Source organism: Mastomys coucha, unplaced genomic scaffold (assembly GCF_008632895.1).
Source record: "Mastomys coucha isolate ucsf_1 unplaced genomic scaffold, UCSF_Mcou_1 pScaffold14, whole genome shotgun sequence".
Lineage (NCBI taxonomy): Eukaryota > Metazoa > Chordata > Mammalia > Rodentia > Muridae > Mastomys > Mastomys coucha.
In genome coordinates this window covers 65,927,433-65,950,951 of record NW_022196896.1, presented here as the reverse complement: position 1 = coordinate 65,950,951, position 23,519 = coordinate 65,927,433, and the positions used below count along the sequence as shown (strand labels likewise).

The window sequence follows — 23,519 nt, the reverse complement described above, 5'->3', positions numbered from 1 at the left end:
TTTTATGAGATTCAGTGTATCTGGTTTTATGTTGAGGTCTTTGATCCACTTGGACTTCAGTTTTGTACAGGGTGATAAATATGGTTCTATTTTCATTCTACTTGTAGACATCCAGTTAATCCAGCACCATTTGTTGAAGATGCTTTCATTTTTCCGTTATATGGTTTTGGCTTCTTTGTCAAAAATCAAGTGTCCATAGGTGTGTGGGTTTATTTTTGGCTCTTAAATTGGATGCCATTGATCAACATGTCTCTGTCTGTACCAATACCGTGCAGTTTTTATCACTATTGCTCTGTGTAGTACAGCTTGAAGTCAGGGATAGTGATTCCTCCCAAAGTTCTTTTGTTGTTTAGGATTGGTTTTTTTTTTGGGGGGGGGGGGCGGTTCGAGACAGGGTTTCTCCGTGTAGCCCTGGCTGTCCTGGAACTCACTTTGTAGACCAGGCTGGCCTCGAACTCAGAAATCCGCCTACCTCTGCCTCCCAAGTGCTGGGATTAAAGGCGTGCGCCACCACTGCCCAGCATATCCTTGGTTTTTTGTTTTTCCATATGAAGTTGAGAATTGGTCTTTCAAGGTCTGTAAAAAGTTGTGTTGGAATTTTGATGGGGACTGCCCTTTAGATTGCTTTGGTAAGATGGCCATTTTCACTATATTAATCCTACCTTTCCATGAGTATGGGAGATCTTTCTGTCTTCTGATATCTTCAGTTTCTCTCTTCATGCACTTGAAGTTCTTGTCATATAGAACTTTTTCTTGCTTGGTTAGAGTTACACCAATATATATTATTTGTGGCTATTGTAAAGGGTGTTATTTCCCTAATTTCTTTCTCTACTCGTTTATTATTTGTATAAAGGAGAGCAACTGATTTATTTCTTTCTGTTAATTTTGTATTCAGCCACTTGACTGAAGTTGTTTATCAGGTGTAGGAGTTCTCTGGTATAATTTTTTGGGGTCACTTATGTATACTATTATATCATCTGCAAATAGTGATACCTTGACATCTCCCTTTCCAATTTATATCCCCTTGATCTCATTTAGTTGTCTTATTGCTCTGGCTAGAACTTCAAGTACTGTGTTGAATAGATAGTGGGAGCCTTGTCCCTGATTTTAGTGGAAATGCTTTTTCTCTCCATTTATTTTGATGTTGGCTGTTAGCTTGTTGTATATTGCTTTGATTATGTTATGTGACCGGTATTCCTGATTTCTCTAATAACCATTAAGGTGAAGGGGTGTTGGATTTTATCAAAGGTTCCTTTAGCACCTAATGAGGTAATCGTGTGATGTGTTTTTTTTTTCTTTCAGTTTTATATGGTGTATTACATTGATGAATTTTTGTATATTGAACCATCCCTGTATCCCTGGGATGAAGCCTATTTGATCTTTTGGATGATGTCTTTGATGTGTTCCTGGATTCGGTTTACAATTATTTTATTGAGTATTTTTGCATCAATGTTCATAAGAGAAGTTGGTTTGAAGTTCTTTCTTTGTTGAGTCTTGTGTGGTTTATGTATCAGGGTGACTAGCCTCATAGAATGAGTTTGGCAGTGTTCCTTCTGTTTTGTGGAATAGTTTGAGTAGTATTGGAATTAGCTCTTCTTTGGAAGTCTGGTAGAATTCTGTACTAAAACCCTGGGCTTTTATTAGTTAGGAAACTTTTAATGACTGCTTCTATTTCTTTGGGGATGTTATAGGGCAGTTTAAATAGTTTACCTGATCTTGATTTAACTTTGGTAAGTGGTATCTGTCTAGAAAATCGTACATTTTGTTAAGATTTTCCAATTTTGTACAGTACAAGCTTTTGAAATAAGACCCAGTGATTCTTTGATTTTCCTCAATGTCAGTTGTTATGTCTCCCTTTTCATTACTGATTTTATTTGGGTACTGTCTGTCTGTCTCTTGGTTAGTTTGGCTAAGAGTTTGTCTATTTTGTTGATTTTTCTCAAAGAACCAGCTCTTGGTTTCATTCATTCTTTGTAGTGTTTTCTTTGTTTCTACCTGATTGATTTCAGTTCTGATTTTGATTAATTCTTGCCCTTTACTCTTCTTTGGTGTGCTTGCTTCTTACTTTTCTAGAGCTTTCAGGTGTACTTTTAAATTGCTGATATGAGAATTTTCTAATTTCTTTATGGAGGTACCTAATTGCTATGAACTTTCCTCTTAGCACTGCTTTCATCGTCCTATAAATTTAGGTATGTTGTGCCTTCATTTTCATTGAATTCTAGAAAGTCCTTAATTTATTTCTTTCCTGACCTGAGATCATTGCGTATGGAGAATTGTTCAAGTTCCATGGGTGTACAGGCTTTCCAGTGTTTGTGTTGTTGAAGTCCAACTTTATTTAATTCATGGTGGTCTGATAAGATACAAGGCATTATTGCAATTTTCTTATATCTGTTGAAGCTTGCTTTGTGACTGGCTGTGATAATTTTGGAGAAGGATTCATGAGGTGCTAAGAAGAATGTGCATTCTTTTGTGTTAGGGTAAAATATTCTATAGATGTCTGTTAGGTCCATTTGATTCATAATATCTGTTCATTTCATTGTTTCTTGGTTTAGTTTTTGTCTGGATGACCTGTCAATTGGTGAGAGTGGGGTATTGAAGTCTTCCATTATTAATGTGCTGGGTTCGATGTGTGATTTAAGCTTTAGCAGTGTTTCTTGTACAAATGTGGGTGCCCTTGTGTTTGGGGCATAAATGCTCAGAATTGAGAAGCCATCTTGGTAGATTTTTCCTTTGAGTATGAAGTGTCCTTCCTTCCCTGTCTCTTGATTAATTTTGATTGAAAGTCTAATTATTGGATATTAGAATGGCTTCTCCAGCTTGCTTTTTGGGTCTGTTTGCTTGGAAACTTCTTTTCTGGCCCTTTACTCTGAGATAATGTCTATCTTTAATGCTGAGGTGTGTTTCTTGTATGTAGCAGAATGATTGATCCCGTTTTGCATCCTTACTGTTATCTTGTGTCTTTTTATTGGGGGATTAAGGCCATTGATACTGAGAGGTATATTAATGACTAACCAGTGATTATTCTTGTTATTTTGATGTTGGTGGTGTTTATGTGTGTATGTTTGTGCTTTCCTTGTTTTTGATGGTATGGAATTAATTATTTTCTGTGTTTTCTTGGATGTAGTTATCCTTGGGTTGAAGTTTTCCTTCTAGTATTTTCTGTAGGGCTGGATTTGTGGATAGATGTTGTCTGAATCTGGATTTGTCTTGAAATGTCTTGTTTTCTCCATCTGTGGTGATGGAGAGTTTTGCTGGGTATAGTAGTCTAGGTTGGCACCTGTGGTTTTTTAGAGATTGCAGGATATCTGCCCAGGTCCTTCTGGCTTTTAGAGTCTCTGTTGAGAAGTTGGGTGTGATTCTGATAGGTCTGCCTTTGTATGTTCCCTGGCCTTTTTCCCTTGCCATTTTTAATATTCATTCAATCTTTGCTCTGTAGATTTTGTATTTTTATTATTATGTGCCGGTAAGATTTTCTTTTCTGGCCCTATCTAATTGGGGGTTCATAAGTTTCTTGTACATTTATAGGCATCTCTTTCTTTAGGTTGGGAAAGCTTTCTTCTGTGATTTTGTTGAGAATGTTTTCTGGGCCTTGTCGTTGGGGCTCTTTACTTCTACTCCTATTATTCTTAGGTTAGGTCTTTTCATGGTATCCCACATTTTCTGGATGTTTTGTGTCAGAAATTTTTTAGTTTTAACATTTTCTTTTCTCTCTCTTTTTTTTTTGGTTTTTCGAGACAGGGTTTCTCTGTATAGCCCTGGCTGTTCTGGAACTCACTCTGTAGACCAGGCTGGCCTCGAACTCAGAAATCTGCCTGACTCTGCCTCCCAAGTGCTGGGATTAGAGCCATTGCTTCTTAATGAATAGGTATAGTGAAGAGAACACATTGTAATTGAAAAGATTAGTTAGAACTGAGGAAGAACAGCTCATTATTTTTCAGACTATTCTGTCAGGTTATTTGTATCCTGATCCACTGCCCTTTAGATAAAGACTTATTTAAATAAATAGACCAGGCTCATGGAGTGGACAGCCTTTCTATATCTAAGACTGCAGAGACATTGATAAACCACTTCTTTTTGATGATCTTTATGGATTAGAGAAATTTACCCTTTATATCATGACACATTATAGATTATAAGAATAGAGTTTTACTTAGCTCCTTATTTAACACCATAACCACCAACCCAAACATGATTTGTAGTTAACTCCCATATACTGTGTGGTTCTTATTGCTAGCAGATATGGTTCAATTGCTGGTTTCATCTGTACCACTTCTAAGAGAGTTGCTTATGGTCTTCTTTGTTCAGACTTTGATTCTGAGTTTTCAGAATTTTTTTTTGTTAAGGATTCATGTTTTTATTTTAATTACATGTGTATATATATGCTTGTGTGTAGCAGATGCTTGGTTGTGTATAGGGGTGTGCACATGTGAAGGTAGGTGCTGGTGGCATCCAGAGCATGTGTTAGATCTCTTGGAGCTGGGGTTAGAGGTGGTTGTTTCAGCCAGGCTCTGGTCCTCTGCAGAACCAATATGTTCTCAGCCCCTGAACCATCATTCAGTCTTGGAAAAAGACTTTGTTGTTGTTGTTTTGAGACAGGCTCTCACTGTTTAGCCCTGACTGCCCTGACCACCCAATCACATGAGCAGTTAATGGCAAGTTACTGTATTTCCATTTTAGTATTTTGAGTATATGGAACAAGGTTTTTGTTGGTCTCAGTGAAATATGGATGTGTTTATGTGAATGTGCAAGCTAGTTTTATTAGGTTGACATAAGGTACAGTCATCAGAGAAAATTCTTCCATAAGATCAGGCTGTATACAAGCCTATTGCTGTCCATCGTGATGTCATGATGTCATGTCATGTCAGTAGGCAGCAGGCATGGCAGCTGGAGCAGAATGCAGAGAGCTCACATCTCCAGCCACAAAGCATGAAGCAAAGAGAGCAAACTGGAAATAGCAACAGTCTTTAACCTCTCAGAGCTTACCTCCAGCGACATACTTCCTCCAGCAAGGCCACCTGTTCAGCCTTTCCCGACAGCACCACCAGCTGACTAAGTGTTCAAATATCTGAGTCTCTGGGGACATTCTCATTCCGATGACTGCAGATAGCTACATTTAATGAATGTGACATACACATTAGTGGAATTCTCAAGTCATTTGCTTGTAAAAGTACATAGATTGAGAGTTTCTTTGATCTAGTATTTTGTATTAGGACTCTTTGACTCTTAAGGGATGAAGTCTTTAGGACTGGCAGGGTAAGCTACTTAAGGAGAATTTAAGAGAAATTATGGCAGTTCTGGGCTTGATAATGAATACACCATTGAACAACGTTTTACTTGCCTAGAGCAAATTTAAAAGCAAAACTCTTCTGTCCACAGAATTAGTATTTCATTCTCAGCGCCTTTCTACATACACCCCTAAAACATTCACATTGTCTTATTTCACTACTGGGACTTAGCTGACAATGTCTGCGTGTCTTTTAGCCACCTTTCATGTATACAGTATGTTAATACAAATGTCAGAAAGAGAAAACAAATTAAGGGGCATTTCAAGAACCAAGAGTATTTGAAATAGTATCTGTATGTGTGGATAAAGTATTTTTTAAGTGTTAAATATTCTCATAAATTATACCAAAGCCAAAGTAACTTTGATAGAATACATAAGGCTTTATATAATAATCTTTTATTATAAACCTATATAATTACAGAAAAATCTAAATGTTGTATTAATTTATGAAAGATAATTCAATGATAGCCCAACTTGTGGCTAGAAGAATTCATTTAGTGAATGCTTAGAATAACTTAACTGGTTTTCTAATCCCTAAGCCTGAAGCTTGAAAAGCCATGATTTGGTAATCTTGGTGTTGTGTGGTACAGTTCATTAAGTGTTGCCTTAAGAACGCCAGATCTATTAATTTGTTATCAAGATAATCATTCCCCCATGATGCATTCTTATAATGAATTTCTTAGGGAGACATTTTGTAGGACAGATGGGTCATACTGTGTGTGCATTCTTGAGTGGCTAGTGTGACACAGTTTAAGAGCCATTCTAGGTCAGATGATGAAGGGACATAGTAGATTGTTTAACTAATTAGTTGTAACAAGTGTAACTGTGTTGGTTGGGTTTATTGATGTTTTGTGCAAAGTGAATGTTAAGTGTTATTAAGGGGTGTGTGGATCCTTTCCCAGGGCAGCACTTCATATCCAGTTGAAAAGTGTTTAAACATGAGGCTTAACCATGTAGGGAGGGTGCTCTGGACAGTTTCCCTGGTAAAGCCACCTGAGGATGGTGCATTGGCGAGGTTTACTTGGCATTGAACTTTGGTCTTTGTTCATTGAATGTTTGAATTTTCAAATTTCCCATTTTCCTTGATAGAATATCAGTGAGTTTTATGGTGTAAAATTGACTTTTTTTTCTCTCCATACAGAAGCTCCAACATGAGGCGAGGTGGATGGAGGAAGAGAGCAGAGAATGATGGCTGGGAAAAATGGGTATGTTTTAGTAAATACTAAAATGTCTAGATAATTTTTGTTCTTTTTAGTTTATCATATGGCTTAAGGTTTAACACGTGACTTTATTATTTGTCTTTCTGTTTTCACAATGCATTGAAAACCATAACACTGTCCATAAACCCTAACCCTTGAACTGTATTTTACTGTCTAGAGTAATATATTTTAATTTATCTCAGCATTGGTAATAATACTGAGAAATAGGAAAAAAATATGTAAGTATCCAGTACTAAGGAGTTGTCAGTCATCTATATATAGTAAGATACTGCAGTTAATGCTTAGCTATATATGTTAACCTGGAGTGATGGCCTTAAGGAAAGCAGTGGGAATAAAGGAATGTCACTGTGAATTTAACTAGTGTTGTGAGACAGAAAGGCTTGAAATAGCTTTCCAAAATGTTAGAGAATGGGGTTGCATCAATTGTAATTTTCTTAATATATCTCTGTTTTCTGAAAACCATTATAGTGAGCATATACAATTTTAATAGTAAAAACAAGTGGTTTGCTGTTTGGACAGAGTGTATACCAGTAGTTGTCACCTATAGCTTTACTTTGAAGACATAATAAAACAGTTAAGCCTAATTACTTTAAGGTTAAAAAAGTGAGACTGTATTTGTAAATCTGTTAGGGTTTTTAAATTAAAAGTATGTGGCAGGGGGTGTTGTCACGGTTGTTTATTGGTATTCCATTTTTGGTTGTAGGGCGGGTACATGGCTGCCAAGGTCCAGAAGCTGGAGGAGCAGTTCCGCTCAGATGCCGCTAAGCAGAAGGATGGGACAGCGTCTGCAATATTTAGTGGAGTTGCTATCTACGTTAATGGATATACAGGTTGAGTTCTTTTTACTGTTTGTTTGTTTGTTTGTTTGTTTGTTTGGTTTGTTTTTCAAGATAGGGTTTCTCCATGTAGCCCTGGCTGTCATGGAACTCACTCTGTAGACCAGGCTGGCCTTGAACTCAGAAATCCGCCTGCCTCTGCTTCCCAAGCGCTAGGATTAAAGGCGTGCACCACCACCGCCCGGCTTCTTTTTACCTTTTTGGTGCCCAATTTTATCATTATCTTTTTAGGATTGAGAATATATTTTCTTAATCTTCTCCAGTTATTTATCATCTGCATTATTTACTTTTCTTTTGCTGTAATAAAATTCCATAACCAAGGCAATTCATGGAAGAAAGAGTTTATTTTGGCTTGTGCTTTTAGAGGGTTGAGACCATCATGGCAGGGAGCAGAAATCATATGTTAAGCCCCAAACATGAAGGAGAGAGAGTGAACTGGAATGGGGGCTAGTCTCAGAGCCTGCCCCTAGCAAGGTGTAGCCTGTAAAGTCACCACCAGGGTTCAGATATTTGAGCCTATGGGAGACATTCTCATTCAAGCCACTATATGCAAAGTGTATTTAATCCTACTTCAAAATCCCCCATAGTCTTCCACAGTCTCAATAAAACGCTGTGAATTCTAAAAGTGAATTATTTTCAGCATACAATGGAACAGATATACATTACTATTTTTAAAAGGAGGAATGGGGGCATCTTCAAAAAGTGCTGGACCAAGCAAGACTGATAATGCAACATGTAAACACCAAACCCCCTACCTCAGCAATTCCCAGCTGTGGGTCATGACCCATTTAGGGGGTTGCTTGAGACCAACTAAAATCAGATATTTATGTTATGACTCATGACAGTAGCAAAATTACAGTTATGAAGTAGCAACGAAAATAATGTTATGGTTGAGGGTCACCACAACACAAGGAACTGTATTAAAGGGATATAGCATTAGGAAGGTTAAGAACCACTGCTCTAGCATAGTCTAACTTTTACTGTTGCACATGTGGTTTGCTAATAATTTCTCAAGTGTTTTAGCTTTTATCTGTTTTTGTTTTCCCGGGCCAAACATATAATTTTAATGAATAAATAACAATTTAACCACTTTTGTAACTTAAAAAACTTGTTGGTTGGGAGAGTTGTGCATGGAGATTGGAGAACAATTTGTAGGAATCAGTTATTGTTCATTTTACCCAGTAGGTCCCAGGAATTGAGTTCAGATTGTCAGGCTTGGCAGCAAGCGCCTTTATTTCCAGGCAGCCTCCATCTCTGCAGTCCTTAGTGGGTAGGTAATACGTTTCATGAATTGTGTTTTCAGATCTCTTCTGGTTCATAGTTTTGTGGCCCATTTTGAGGTTTGGTTTCATTTGATCTAGTGCTCTGTGTTGAATTGCCTGTTTCCCCTTGAATTACTTTTGTACATTAGGCAAAAATCATTTGGGGATTGGCGAGGTGGGTCTTGGGTAAAAAGTGCTTTCTGTGTAAGCCTGATAAACTGAGTTTTACCCCTGGGACCATGTAAAGGTGAGGGACAGAACCAGCTCAACAGAGCTGGCCTGTGAGCTCTACACTTGGGCTGCTGCTCACATGTGCGCCCCTTCCCCTGTCATATACAAGAATAAGTAGTTTTTTTTTTAAAAAAATCATTGGCACATCTTTGAGTGCATGCGTTTCTGAGTTCTCTACTTTTTTTTTTAAATTGAGACAGAGTCCTGCTATGTAGCTTAGGCTAGCCCTGAACGTGTGCTGCTCAGCTTCTCTAGTATTGGGATTATAGTTGTTTGTCACTGTTCTCCCTGACTATTCTATGTCTGTTCCTGTAACAGTACCACAGCCTTAAGTCATTGTTCCCCTGGAGAGTTCCCTCCTTGCTTTTTCTGAATGAACTTGTTTGGTTATCCTGGTCCTGGGCCTATCAATACAAGCTTTAGAATACATTCCAGAATTAATGCCATGTATACAAGATAGCCTTGCTTAGGGCTTGGATAGTAAGTAGTGTTAAGCATCCAGATCACTTGGTACAATTGACGTCTTTTCTATGTTTTCTAGCCAGTGAGTCTTCTCTCCCATTTTACTTTATTTGAGTTGATTAAGCAAATATATTTTAGATTTTCCTTGAGTATTAGGAACTGTTTGAAAGATACAGTGGTTGATAGAGAATGTTGGCTTTTGTAACAAATATGGTCTGTGAGTTAGATGTGCACCAGAGGGGAATGTCGTAGGAAGTCTGTAGGAGTTGGATAAACAGGTGCATGTTTAGTTTTGATTAAAGGTGTGCTAGTGCTGCTTGGCTTTTGCTCTTAATTTTTGTTTTGTTTTTTTGAGACAGGGTTTCTCTGTATAGCCTTGACTGTCCTGGAACTCACTCTGTAGACCAGGCCTGCCTCTGCCTCCCAAGTGCTGGGATTAAAAGTGTGCGCCACCACCGCCTGGTGCTTTTAATTTTTGTATTCTTTGTCAACAGGCTTACTCAGATTTTATAACTCTGTTTTTATACTTATGGAATTTTGTTTCTGCTCTTTACCTCTGTTAATTCCCCTTTCCTATGAAGATGCAGATCAAATTAGATTTTTCCTTTCTCTAAGCCAGTCTATAGTATTGAGTTGTATCTCATCACTGCTAGAAACATTTTCTTTGAAACCTGAGTTTTACCTTTCTTTGTCAGGAAGCATCTTTTGTGAATTGGTAGACTAGAATGCACCTGGAGAGCCTGTACTTGTTTATCTGACTTCTGTAGAGCACAGGCTTGAGTCTGGTTCTTAGACTCTTGGGTCACTGTAACAAAATACCCAGTAGAAACAACTTAAGGATACAGGGAAGCATGTGTTTGAGCTCATGGTTTCAGAGGATATAATGACAGCAGAAACTTGTCACAGAAGAACTGTTCATTTCATGGCAGAGAGGAATCATGGAATACAGCAAAAGGCTTGGCAAGGTATCATCACCTCAGAGACTTGCCTATATGTCCTGCTTCCTTCAGATGGCCCCATCTACCTAATAATGCCATCCCACTATAAATTCAACCAATTTATTAGATAGAGTCCTCATCTTCTAATTATCTGTGGAATGGTCATTATAGACACACTCAGAGATGTGCTTCATTAATTCCTTAGGTGCTCCTTAATCCAGTGAAGGTGATAATCAGTAGTCATTATCATATTTATATTTAATATTATTTGCATTAAAATGGATAAAATGATTTTGTATTTGTATATTAGAATGTTAAAATATTTTCAATCATATGCTTACATAAATGACCATTTTTCTCATTCTCTATTCCTCTTATTTATTGCAGTTAGCACATACTGTAAATTTTACTAGTTTTTCTGTAGTACAAAACTAAGTGTCATCCTAAGATTGCCCCTTTACAAAACTACATCATACTATGATTGTTAAAACTTAGTGTCTGTGTAAGTTATACAACAAGGGAAGAAATGTGAGACTAAGAAAAAGAAAAGGCAGTTGATGCCTGGAAGGGTGACTCTTAAGAATACACTCCCATTTTTAATATTACTGTAGTGGTGAGAGTGGTTTGAACCAAAGACATCTTCCTGCATGACAGGTGTCTGTTAGGTTTCTACTGCTGTGATAAATAAAACATCGTGATCAAAAGCAACTTGAGGGGAAAGGGGTTTATTTTGCTAACATTTTCAGGCAACAGCCTTATCACTGAGAAAAGGCAAGGCAGGGAACTGAAGTGCTGTTCACTGTTTGCATAGCATGCTTTCTGATACAACCCAGGACCACATGCTAGGGGCAGCAGTGTCCACAGTAAGCTGGTCCCTCTCACATCAATTATTAGTCAGGAAAATGTCTGACAGACCTTTCTATAGGCCAGCCTTACAGAGGCATTTTCTCAACTAAGAGTCCTTCCCCTGGATAGCTCTAGCTTGTCAAGTTTACAAAAGCTCTAGCTTGGACACTTTGTTCCTTACTGTTTTGAGACAGGATTTTATTGGGTAGACCAGTCTGTCCTTGAGACTCTGACATTCTTTCTGCCTTGGTTGTTTCTTTGGTTACATTGTTTTTGTTGTTAATCTACATGGGATCATGGAAAACAGGACTTGATAAAAATGTGCCATTTTATTCCTTAAATGAATCTCTGTTCTTTTCATTAGTCTGTGACATTGAGCCTCTCTGTGTGTTGTTTTTGTTAAGAAGGACTAAAACTATTAATTTGTTGAACTGAAAATACTGAGAGGTTCAACTGAAATTCTAATAGTGAAGCAAGATTGTTATTGTAATTTTTGCCCTTTTGGGAGCTCTTGGAGTTCCAACAGGCTAGGCTTAGCCACCTGTTACAGTACATACACTATTTAGAGTTGAAAATTGGTAGAATCAGGAAAAGGAAATTTCATGCTAGCCTGGGCACATAGTGAGTTCCAGGCCAGCAGTCTGGTGACTATTGTCTCAGGTCTGGTCTTGAAGATAGATCTATAAGATATGACTGTCATTGCTTGAGAGGAACAGTACTCCTATAATAGGATTATTTCTTCAAGTAGTCATCTTAGAGGATTCTTACAGGATTCAGGATTATGGCTTTGCCTTTAGTCTTGAAGGGAACTATATCTAACTATAGGTTAGATGTCACAGACTTTTACACAAATACTCTTTGACCATTATCATACCTACACAGAGTTAAGTGGGAAGAATAGAGTAGACATATATAAGGTGAATTACCTTGTGGTCTCAGATGAAATGCCTTTTCATTCAGAGTGCTTCAGAGTACTTGTTCTAAGGAAGATCCACTAGAAGCTAGTTTTCTTTCCTAAGTTACTTTTACTTGGTTATGATTTCAGAATAGTTTTATTTTGCACTCCAGAGAGGTGGATGTTTGATTTAAGCTTGATGTATATGTTGATGCTGTTAAAATGGACATATCAATATATATGTATGTATGCATGTATGCATGTATGTATGTATGTATGTATGTATGTATGTTTTTTTTGAGACATGGTTTCTCCATAGTCCTGGCTGGCCTCAAACTCAGAGAGTCTCACCTGCCTTTCTCCAGAATGCTTGGTTTAAAAGTGTGTGCCACCATTGCCCAGCCCAATAAGTGTTTATTAACAGGAAAGGAAAAAAGTATTTTCAAGTTTTACTATCTTTGGAGACAGAATAATTTACCTTTCCTTTCTTTACAATACTTGCTTTATTTTGGGAGCCAGTACTGGGGATTCAACCTAGGACCTTATGCATATGAGCCAAGCATTCCACATTGAACTACCACCTCTAGCCCTTAGCAAACACTTACTGAAAATACTTTTATACCAGGATGCTGTGTATATTTAAAAGTGTGTGCGTGTGCATGCTGGTGAAATGTTTCAGCAGGTACAATGCTAGCAACCAAGCTTGATGTACCTGAGCTTTCATTCCTGGAACTTATATGATAGGAAAGAACGGACTTCTGAAAGTTATCCTCTGGCTGCTATGTATATGCCATGGTACTCTTCTGTTATCTAGACACACACACACACACAGAGAGAGAGAGAAAGAGAGAGAGAGAGAGAGAGAGAGAGAGAGAGAGAGAGAGAGAGGAGAGAGGAGAGAGGGGGAGGAGAGAGAGGGGGGGTGCGCAATTGTTTTTAAAAAAACTTACAAAAAGCGTTAACAGCTTAAGGAAATTGGCGCCTAATCCTAGGTTGCCGTGTAGACTGTTTAGGATTATTGCTGTAAAAGTCAAAGTTTACACAACTGGTGGAGCTTGTTGTTAAGGGAGCACATTGCATTTGTGTGACCCATTGCTGGAGCACATTGCGTGTGTTTGTGTGTGGGGGGGCATGAGGGGAGATACCCACTGCTGGAGCACATGCATGTGTGTGATCCCTGCTGTAGAGCAGCTGCTGAACAAACACAAGTTTTGAGAATCACTGAAAAAATTCTTTTATTTTTTCAGTTATTATTAATCAAGTGTGAGGTTTCTTGAGACATAAGCCTGATGTTGAGTTGTGAGTCTTTAACTATATATGTATGACTGTAGGTTAGCTTAGCTTTTTCTAATCTTTATTTTTCTGTAAAACAAGCATAATATTCCTTCATGACAATGCTGTGAGAATTAGAGAAAGTAAATACAGAATGTAATAGGAAAACAATCAGGTGTTTTCAGTCTTTGTATAATTCTCTTTACTATATATTTATAGTATTATGTACTGTGTATGGACTATAACAGTACATATTCAGAGGCTAGAGAGATGGCTAAGCAGTTCAGAACATGGGACTGCTTTGCCAGACGACTCAGGTTAAATTCCTGGTACCCATTTGGCAGCTTACAGACGTTTGCAACTCAGTCCCAGGGGATCTAATGCCCTTTTCTGGGTACCAGGCATGCATGTTATTCACCAACATACATATAAGAAAAACTCATACACACAAATAAAATTAAATTTTAAAAAAATACACATTTGCTGGGTGATGGTGGTGTAGAGGCAGGTGGATCTCTATGAGTTGGAGGCAAGCCTGATTTACAAAACAAGTTCCAGGATAGCCAGGTCTGCACAGAGAAACCCTGTTGAGTGGGAGGGGGTACTTTGATTTGAAAGTGTTTCATTATGTCAATACAAGGATTTCTGAAAAATTAATCTTCTTAGAATTGATACTATTTATTTTTGAAAAACCTCTATTGCACAAATCCAGTGAATAATTTGCTTGTTTAGAACTGTAGAGTCTGAAATTTTAGGAACTAATTTTGGCACACTGCCTTATAAACATTTCTTGTTAGAATGAGTGCTATTTTTTATTTTGCTGAACTCACCTGTATAGCTGCTGGATCTCAGAAACAGTGATTTTTAACAGATCTTCACTAAAATGTCAGTGATTTGTAGGTAAGGTTTTTTTTTTTTTTGGTTTTCAGAGTCTTGTCTTTCTCATCCTCTGATTTACTTAAATTAATATATTCAAGAAGGTTACAAAATGGGGCATGGGATGTTAGCTTTGTTTGCTAGATGTTTGAGATAGTCTGTTCTTCGCCTTGATCAGGCATGTGCTGTTGTTGGGGATGATGCTCTGATGTGTAATATGGATAATAAGATTTGGAGAAGAGAATTGCTCTCAATCCAGGTTTATTCTGACTTTACATTTTGTATCCATACTCTGCCAGTACATCAGGGGTATATTCCCCCTCTCCCTCTCCACATTAATTTTTATCCTCAAGGTTTCAGGTATTAAGATGTTTTCTATAGTTAAGAATATGAAACAACTGGCAGTGGTGGTGCACGCCTTTAATCCCAGCACTTGGGAGGCAGAAGCAGGTGGATTTCTGAGTTCAAGGCCAGCCTGGTCTACAGAGTGAGTTCCAGGACAGCCAGGGCTATACAGAGAAACCCTGTCTCAAAACAAAAAACAAAAAACCAGAATATGAAAGAAAATTGAAAAGTTTGCATTGCTTGGAGCCAGTGGGATGGCTCACAGGGTGAAGATGCTCACCTCCCAAATCTGGTGACCTCAGTTTAAACCACTACCTACAAAAAAGTGGAAAGAGAACCAGTTTCACAAAGTTGCCCTATTAACCTTCAAAAATAAATGCTGTGGCATGTTTGCTATGGAAGAATTTTCTCCCCGTTGGTGGGAGACACATATTAGGTATAGTCTGTTTTCCCCCTCAGAAGGTCCCATGGTAAAACAAAGTTTGCCCTAAGTCAGTGGTTCTCAACCCTCTTAATGCCCTAGCCCTTTAATATAACAGTTCCTCATGATGTGGTGACCCCAACCATAAAATTATTTTTGTTGTACTTCATAACTGTCATTTTGCTGCTGTTCTGAATCATAATGTAAATATCTGTGTTTTCTGATTGTCAAAGGTGACCCCTGTGGAAGGATCATTTAACCCTCCCCAACCTGTTGGGCTTGTAGCCCACAGGTTGAGAACCACTGCCCTGAAGAATGAATGAATTTATTATGCTTACTTGTATAGCAATATGTAAAGAATTTCAGGCAGAAATGTGGATGACCTTACAGGAGCCACACTGGAAGCTCTGCATACAGTGTGGATAATGACTTCCATGGCTGTGTAGAGGGAGCCTCTTCCTTCCCTTAGCCTTTCTAACCTATGTACTCTAACCCTGAGGCCAGTTATACTTAGGGCAGAATTTGTATGTAACTGGTTGGGAAACATGTCTGGATGCTCAGAGGAGTGTCCAATGACTCTCCTGGACTCCTGTGAACTAATATCAGCAGCCAACAGGCTCAGCTGGGGTGCCCTTCTACAGTTACAGCTTAACTCAGGGTGATGGTAGGCTCAGAGACTAGTTCTATATAACATGCGCTTATATGCATCATATACACACACATGTAACAAGAAATACATAAAACTTTAAATGATATTTGTTAGTCTAATATTTTTGCATAGGTATAGTTTTTGCCTTTGATATTAGTTAATTGATAACTTTCAAAATATTTTTAAGGCTGGCAAGTGGTGGCACATGCCTTTAATTCCAACACTCAGAAGGCAGAGGCAGGTGGATCTCAGTGAGTTTGAGAACAGCCTGGTCTACAAAGTGAGTTCCAGGACAGCCAGGGCTACACAGAGAAATCTTGTCTAAAAATAAACAAAATAAAAAAAGTATAAAAGTGTGTGTGTGTGTGTGTGTGTGTGTGTGTGTGTGTGTGTGTGTATGTGTGTATTCTTGAAATGGTGCTGGCTTGGAAGTTGTGGCTAGGGTTGAGTGAGGTCAGGATACAGGGCTGCCAACCTGCTGAGGCCCTCATTTGTCATCAGTGTCTGTGGTCAGTTCACCTTCACAGCAGACAGTGCAGCAGCTGAGAAGGTGCTCCTGGTCAAGAAACAGGTGGAGACAACTTGGAAAGAGCATCCATTTTCAGGAGTGAGGGGCCAAGGTGGGAGAGCTGCTCCCAGGATAAAGACATCAGACAGGAGCAAGGATGTTTAAGTCATCTTAGTTAAGGGATTATCATCACAACCTAACAATCTGCTGCTTTGTACATTGAACTGTTAATATGTTTCAATACTGATTTTTACAGATCCTTCTGCTGAGGAATTGAGAAATCTAATGATGTTGCATGGAGGTCAATACCATGTGTATTATTCTAGATCCAAAACAACACACATTATTGCTACAAATCTTCCTAATGCCAAAATTAAAGAATTAAAGGGGGAAAAAGTAATTCGACCAGAATGGATTGTGGAAAGGTAAGTTAACTATAGTAAGTTCTTTAAAAACTGCCGTGCTTTTTATTTCTGTTACAAAACTGGCCCTATTTTCAAATAGTATGTGTCTGCTAAATGAGTCTAAACACATGGTATGCTTTGGAAGCCATTTCAAATGCAGAAATGTGGCTAATAGTGTTACCACTTCAGCTGCCAGAAAGCAGATGAGATAGTACAGACAAGCAGCAAGAGGTAGTCAGTAGGGCTTGATAAAGATGCATTATCTGTTCCACAAGTATTCATGTGCTCAGTGCTTGGTGGGGTAGTTTGTACTTGGGAAGTACCAGTTAGGAAAGCCTGGTACTGACTCATGGAGTGTTCCTTCTATTGGGAGACACAAAACAGTAAGCTTTATACAAAGTAAATTGCATCTTTTTAATAATATGTTTATGCTGGTCAGTTTTTTTTTTAAAGATTTATTGTTTTTTATTATAAATGAGTACACTGTAGCTGTCTTCAGACACATCAGAAGAGGGCGTCAGATTTCATTATGGGTGGTTGTGAGCCACCATGTGGTTGCTGGGATTTGAACTCATGACCTTCCAAAGAGCAGTCGGTGCTCTTACCCACTGAGCCATCTCACCAGCCCTATGCTGGTCAGTTTTTAAGTTTTCACAAGTTAGTCATTTGAGAAGAGGGAACCTCAGTTGAGAAATTCCCTCCATTAGATTGGCAATAGACAACTCTGTAACATTTTCTTGATTTATAGACTGTCTCAGCTTAGTGTGAGCTGTGCCACCTCTGGAAAGCAAGCAGTTACGTAGTGCTTCTGTATGGCATCTGCCTCAAGTTCTGCCTCCATGTTTCCCTCTTGAGTTCCTGCCCTGGCATAACTTCATGCTGGCCTGTAAGCTGTGTGATGAAGTGATCCCTTACTCTTCAAGTTGCTATTGGTGATGGTGTTTAACAAAGAAATAGGAAGCAGAGGAAGCAGTATGTGGCTTTTTTTAAACCCCCTTGGTATAGCAAGCTAATCTGGACCTGAATTTCTGAGAGTAGAGTCAAGGAGAACGTTTTGCAATACTGTTACTTTTTTTGCCTTAATAATACTAAAAGCAAAAACTAGAACCTCGGGCATTGTACAGGTTGTACATAAAACCACATCCCTCAAAACATGTATTAGTTTTTGGGGTTTTGAAGCCAGAGTCTTAATAGCACAGGCTCGCCTTACCCTCATCTCCATCTTCCTACATCAGTCTCTTGAATGCTGGGAATTGTCACATTTGGATCCTATTACTTTTTGTTGATCGTACTTTCTTATCTCTTTTGTTAGTTTAGAAATGATAAAATGTAACTAGTGAGCAAATTTACTTATCATTTTCTAATTTAAAATAGGTCTTCTGGAACTTTGGTGATAAACTGAAACTTAAAAGATGGATTATTTGAAATTTTATATGTATGAGCCATATATATATATATATATATAATTTAAAAATACATGTAAGTATAAGTGAATTAATACTAAAATTATAACTTCATTCGAGGATGAATTATAAGTAGTATGAGGAGTTTAATATATGGCTCAATAGGTAGGTAATGTGTTTGCAGAAGTAGGTCTTTATATATCTCAAAACCATGAAAAGCCAAATCTGCTGCATACATCTGTAATTAATGTTCCTATATGGTGACAGGAGGCAGAGAGGGTGGAGACTCCCTCAGGCTAGCCAGTTTTATGTAAACAGCAGTGTATGAGGAGACCTTGGCTCAAAGAAAATTGAAAGTGTGGGCTGGATATCTGAAGCTGCCTACTGCTCACACAACATGAATGCATATGCTCATACTATTACAGTGTAAGAACACAGTCATATTGTATAATGGGATGCAAATAAAACAAACTTAGAAAGGTACTTTCTAAGTACGTGTGCGCGTGCGCTTGTGCTCGCGAGCCATAACACACATAAAGGCCAAAGAATAACTTACAGCAGTCAGTTCTTGCTTTCTACTGTGTGTGCACATGCATCCATATGAATCAAATTACATGCAGGTGCCCTGGAGGCCAGAAGAGGGCATCAGATCCTCTGTAAGATTAGTACATGTTTTTAACTGATAAGCCATCTCTCCATCCCCCACATCCTTTTTTTCTGTAATTATAGCCTTAACTAATTCTAACAGAAATCATGAACGTTCTCTACATAGTTTATGCATCGTTATATAGTGAATGAAGTCACAAATTTTTAAACATGAGAAGCAGCTTGAGAGCAGATAAGATGATCCTTGGACTCTGGGAATAACTTTGGGTTCATGTTCAAATTTAATAGTTTTTTGTTCATATAATTTGGATTTAGAAACTTTATCTTTTACCTAAAATGTTTACTTCCTCTTTTGTGAAAGAATGTGGGTTCCAAAGAGTTGGCTTAGCAGATAAAGGTGCTCATTGCCAAGTATGAGAACCCAAGTTTGGTCAGTATGGATCCACACAATAGAAGTCAAAATCTTGACTGCTGCAAGTTGTTCTTTCACCTTTGTGTGTGCTGTGGCGCACGAACGCACATGCACAGTCTCTCTCTCTCTCTCTCTCTCTCTCTCTCTCTCTCTTACTCTCTAACAAAATTAATAAATATAAAAAATGTGAATATATATCTGTTGTGGTTGTATGAAAACTAGAAATCATTTGTGCAGACTAAACTGTGGGCGTGTTGTAGAGGCATACTGTACAAGAAGTACTGTCAGTAATTTATTCTGTAAACCTCAATAAATTCTAAAAGTTTAATGTTTTACCACTTCTAGAAAGTCAGACATATCTGTCAGACTATAAAAGAGCTGTAAACTTTGAGGGATTAAATTTGAAGGCCTTTCCCTACACCATCTCTCTAATGCCTTCTTTCATGCTGTGTTCTGTTATGTAGGATGAATAATTGTGGCTTTTAACCCTGTGTCTCCTTATAAGACTCCCATGAAGCTCTCAGGGTACGAAGTTAGCTTCACTCCAGAGAAAATATCACAGATGGTTCTGTCAGTGACCATGGCTAGAGTGTGGATCTGAGTTTGTGACACTATTATTTGGAAAGACTAAGGGAGAGTTGACAGTAGACAACCGGGGAGAGGACTTACCTGCTCACAGTTAGATTCCATTATTATGGTTACTGCCTCTTACCAGTCCTTCCTGAATTCAGCTAAGAACATACCATGAGAGGTAAAGCAGCTGAAATGTGACACGTTTTAAAACAAGATTTTAGTAAAGCTCAGAGTTAGTGCTCAATCATCCTTTTAAATGAGTGTACATAACTTTGTTGACCTCATTTTTGGGTTAGAAGATAAAGTCAGTAACTCATTGGTTTGTCCGAGAAACAGCTATATTTAGAATTCAGATTTTCTGATTACTGTGTGTGTCTAATCTGTACCATTTATCTAGCCTTGGTATAGAGAAATAGACTCAGGTAACGGGATCATTTTGTGTATGTATCTTTTGTAGGAGCATAAATCTTAATATGTAAAAATCTCTTACATTATTATAGCATAGAATAATTTTGATTACATAATGGGACTTGGGTTTGTACACTCCTAATCATGTTGATCTCAGCATATTTAAATGAGATTTTTGTTACACATATTTGTTATTTAACTGCTGGTATATTCTGTTCTTTTCTATAATTGATTTTTCTCTTTTCCTTTGAGCAGTTTTAAAGGTGTTTAGAGTGTTACTTTCGTTAGAATTCCCTAAGTGTGCTGTTAAACCTAAGTGAATATTATAGGCATAAAGCCTTGGCATCCAAGAGTCGGGGAGTCTTTTAAAGAGCAGTCTGTGTACATGAAAGTATAAAATTGGGGCTGGAGAGATAGCTCAGCAGTTGAGAGCGCCGACTACTCTTCCGAAGGTCATGAGTTCAAATCCCAGCAACCACATGATGGCTCACAACCATCTGTAATGAGATCTGGTGCCCTCTTCTGGAGTGTCTGAAGACAGCTACAGTGTACTTACATATAATAAATAAATTAATTTAAAAAAAAAGAAAGTATAAAATTACTTCACTGAGATGGGACAGTGGATTCTGAAGCATAATGTAAAGATGCTCTCAGGACATCATCCTATCACCCCATCTACTCTGTGTAGTGTACAGTGTATGCTGTGGGAGCACACTGCAAGAACGTTGTCCTCAGTGTTTACTGATTGCTCTTGGTTTTCTTAGCTAAGGTCTTGGTATTCAGTCCTGTAGCTTGGGAATTGATCCTTTGGTTAGGTTAATGTGTAGATTGCATGTGACTGGAGGGAGATAGATGGAGGCACTGGTCTTGTTTCCCATTAAGCCAGTTCACCAAGCTAGTAGGACTGATTCGCAGAGGTGATCTTTTTCCCCCCCTAATTCCCAAATAGTACATTAGCTTGTTTATAATGTCTTATAATCTGTAGATTTTATATTGCCATGGACTAAAACTTGGGATTCTAACTATATTTAGTATAAATGTTAAGGGTATTACATATTAATCTTGATGCTTACATTATTATCTTATAGCCCTACATATTCTGAGATAAGTTTTCTTAGATTAATTCTAACTAACACCAGCATTTCAAGCTATTTCCCAACCACATTAAAAATAAAATAAAATATGTTCCTTACCCTTCAGAATATAAAGAATGAAGAAAACACTGGACTGTAGAAAGAACAGAAAGCTGTAACCATACTTTTTCTTTTTCTGAGCTTGTGCTATTTTGGTAAATGACTAGAAAGTTTAGGTAATTTGGAATGGGCAGCATGGATTTCAATTCTGGGTATATAAGGATACCTTAATATTGACACAGTAAGTAGAGAAGATCCTTGTTGCTTTCTCAGTACATACTTAGCCTTTGCTATCTGAAGCCCACACCCGAGAAAAGAAGGTCCAAGCCTGAATGTCTGTGCAGGTGTTCCTTGATGGTTTGCTGATAGAGAATAACTACTAGACAACATTGGATTTGCAGAACTATTTTCATATAAGAAAGCTCTATTGTTACAGATACAGAGGGTATTGTTTTACTTTATTTCTTAAAAAATTTGGGATCTGCTTACAACTGCTAATTTAAAGTCACTGGCAGTTGATAAGGGTAGGATATAATTCAGAAAACTGAGCTATAAAGTTCACTTTGAGAATTTTACGTGGATACATGGAAGGTAAAGCAGGAATCAGTACTCATTAAAGGATGGCAGGCATGGAGCACATGATTGTAGAAGGGCTGAGTGTGAGGCTAGGCGGGGACATTAGAGCAGAGACCCGTTTTATTTTTTTAAAGGCAGGTCTCTCACTATTTTAGCCAGGCTGGCTGAAATAAGTTTCAGGAATCCTGTTTCTACTTGCCTACAGTACAGCAATTCCAGATGTGCACTAGCTGCCTGACTTTCCCTGTGAGTGCTAACGATCCAGACTCAGCTCTTCATTCTCTGTGGCCAGCGCTTAAGACTGAACTGTCTTCCTGGGTGGAAATATAAATATTTAAAAATACACTTTCATAAACCATATACCCAGAGGTTTAATTACTTGATAAGCAGAGATAATTGAGTGTACAAGTGATATATAATTGCTTGGGTTTCAAATTATAAGGATTTTTGGCTAACATTACGATACACTATTGTGTTCTGCATTCTAACTCATTTTACTAATCATCTCTAAGGATCTGTGACTTGAGACCTGCTGTATTTCAGTTGGCTGTCTTGTGTTCTAACATTCTCTGTGGACTTACACGACTAATTCTGCTGGGCTACATGGTACTCAGGAGGTGAACTCGGTCTTATACCCCTGGGTGCTCAGTGTTGATTTGAGTCATCCTGCCTGCTGTCCTTGAGGTCATTGAGGTAGACAAGCACAAGACTATGGACTCTATTTGTTCTTTGCCTCTTGGTTTTACTTAAAATGTGCATGTGGTGTACATGGGTGGATTCTGTGCTGCCCCTCCTTTATCCTCCATGTTGTAAAGGATGGAGAGTTGCAGAGGATTCCCTGTAAGGGTTAGTATCCCTGCTTGAGAATGCATGTGAGTTCTCATAAATGGAACTATAAGACACATCCATGTTTAGGCAGTTAGATTGAAATAGATGTATCAAAGAATATAAAGTAACAAATGTCTAACTTGAAGATTTTTGGTTCTAGTATTATAATGTAACTTAAAATTTTGGTATGCCATAATAAACCATTTAGGTAAATGAAAATTAAACCTTTCTAGCTTATGTTCTTTATTTTCTGTTGTGATTTTGTAGTTTCAGCATTTGGAGGTAGTGTTAGGTACATTCAGTCGGATTAATATTTATCGGTATAATTTCACAAAGAACAATGGCTATACAGTTACTTAGTTTCATTTTCAGAGTATCTCACAAGGGTGTTATGATTGTTGACTCAAGTTTAAAAAGTGGTTGTCTATAAGACAGTTTGATCATTTGCCACAGTTTGTTTTCTTTCTTTCAAGCTGTGCAGAAGGTAGAAGAAAGTTTTAAAAATGTTGACTTTTTGATTCATGAGACAAAAGTTTATTTAGGTTTTTATTATTTTCCTGAATAATTTTTTTTTTTCTTTTTTGGTTTTTCGAGACAGTTTCTCTGTGCAGCTCTGGCTGTCCTGGAACTTACTCTGTAGACCAGGCTGGCCTCGAACTCAGAAATCTGCCTGCTTCTGCCTCCTCCTGAATAATTTTAAAGAGAAAGTTTTAGTATTTATTTTTGGCTTATAAGCCAGAGACTTAGTGAAAACAAACAAGCAAACAAACTAACTAAGCTGCAGCAATGTCTCCTGTAATAGGACTCTGGCCGCCAAGTATGCCAACCTCAGTTTGTTTCCCCAGGACAACATGGTGGAAGGTCAGAATATGGCTCCCGTAAGCTGTCCTCTGATTTCCACTGAGTCACTAGGTCTCTGTCTCTGTCTCTATCCCTCCCTCCCTTCCTCTCTGCTTTCCTCCTTCCTTCTCCTTCAAATGTGATGTGAAGGAAGGAAGGGAGGGAGGGAAGGAGGGAGGGAGGGAGGAAGGAAAAGACAGACATAAATTTTCTTATACTTAAGTTCTACCTATTTTAAAAATTTGGTTATTGGCCTAAATATTATTAGCCAATTATTTGAAATTCGAAAGT

The 23,519-nt window shown here is 38.1% G+C and overlaps 1 protein-coding gene across 7 annotated transcripts in view; it reads left to right on the top strand.

The window, feature by feature from the left end:
• The window catches only part of Rev1 (REV1 DNA directed polymerase), a 74,625-nt gene that overhangs the window by 13,387 nt on the left and 37,719 nt on the right, over nt 1-23,519 (top strand). For all 7 annotated transcript variants that reach the window (XM_031367265.1, XM_031367264.1, XM_031367268.1 and 4 more), the window contains 3 exons: nt 6,426-6,489; nt 7,208-7,334; nt 16,302-16,470. In XM_031367265.1, coding sequence (XP_031223125.1) covers nt 6,436-6,489; nt 7,208-7,334; nt 16,302-16,470 — 350 coding nt within the window. In that variant the 5' untranslated portion in view covers nt 6,426-6,435. The remainder of the gene's footprint in view (nt 1-6,425; nt 6,490-7,207; nt 7,335-16,301; nt 16,471-23,519) is intronic.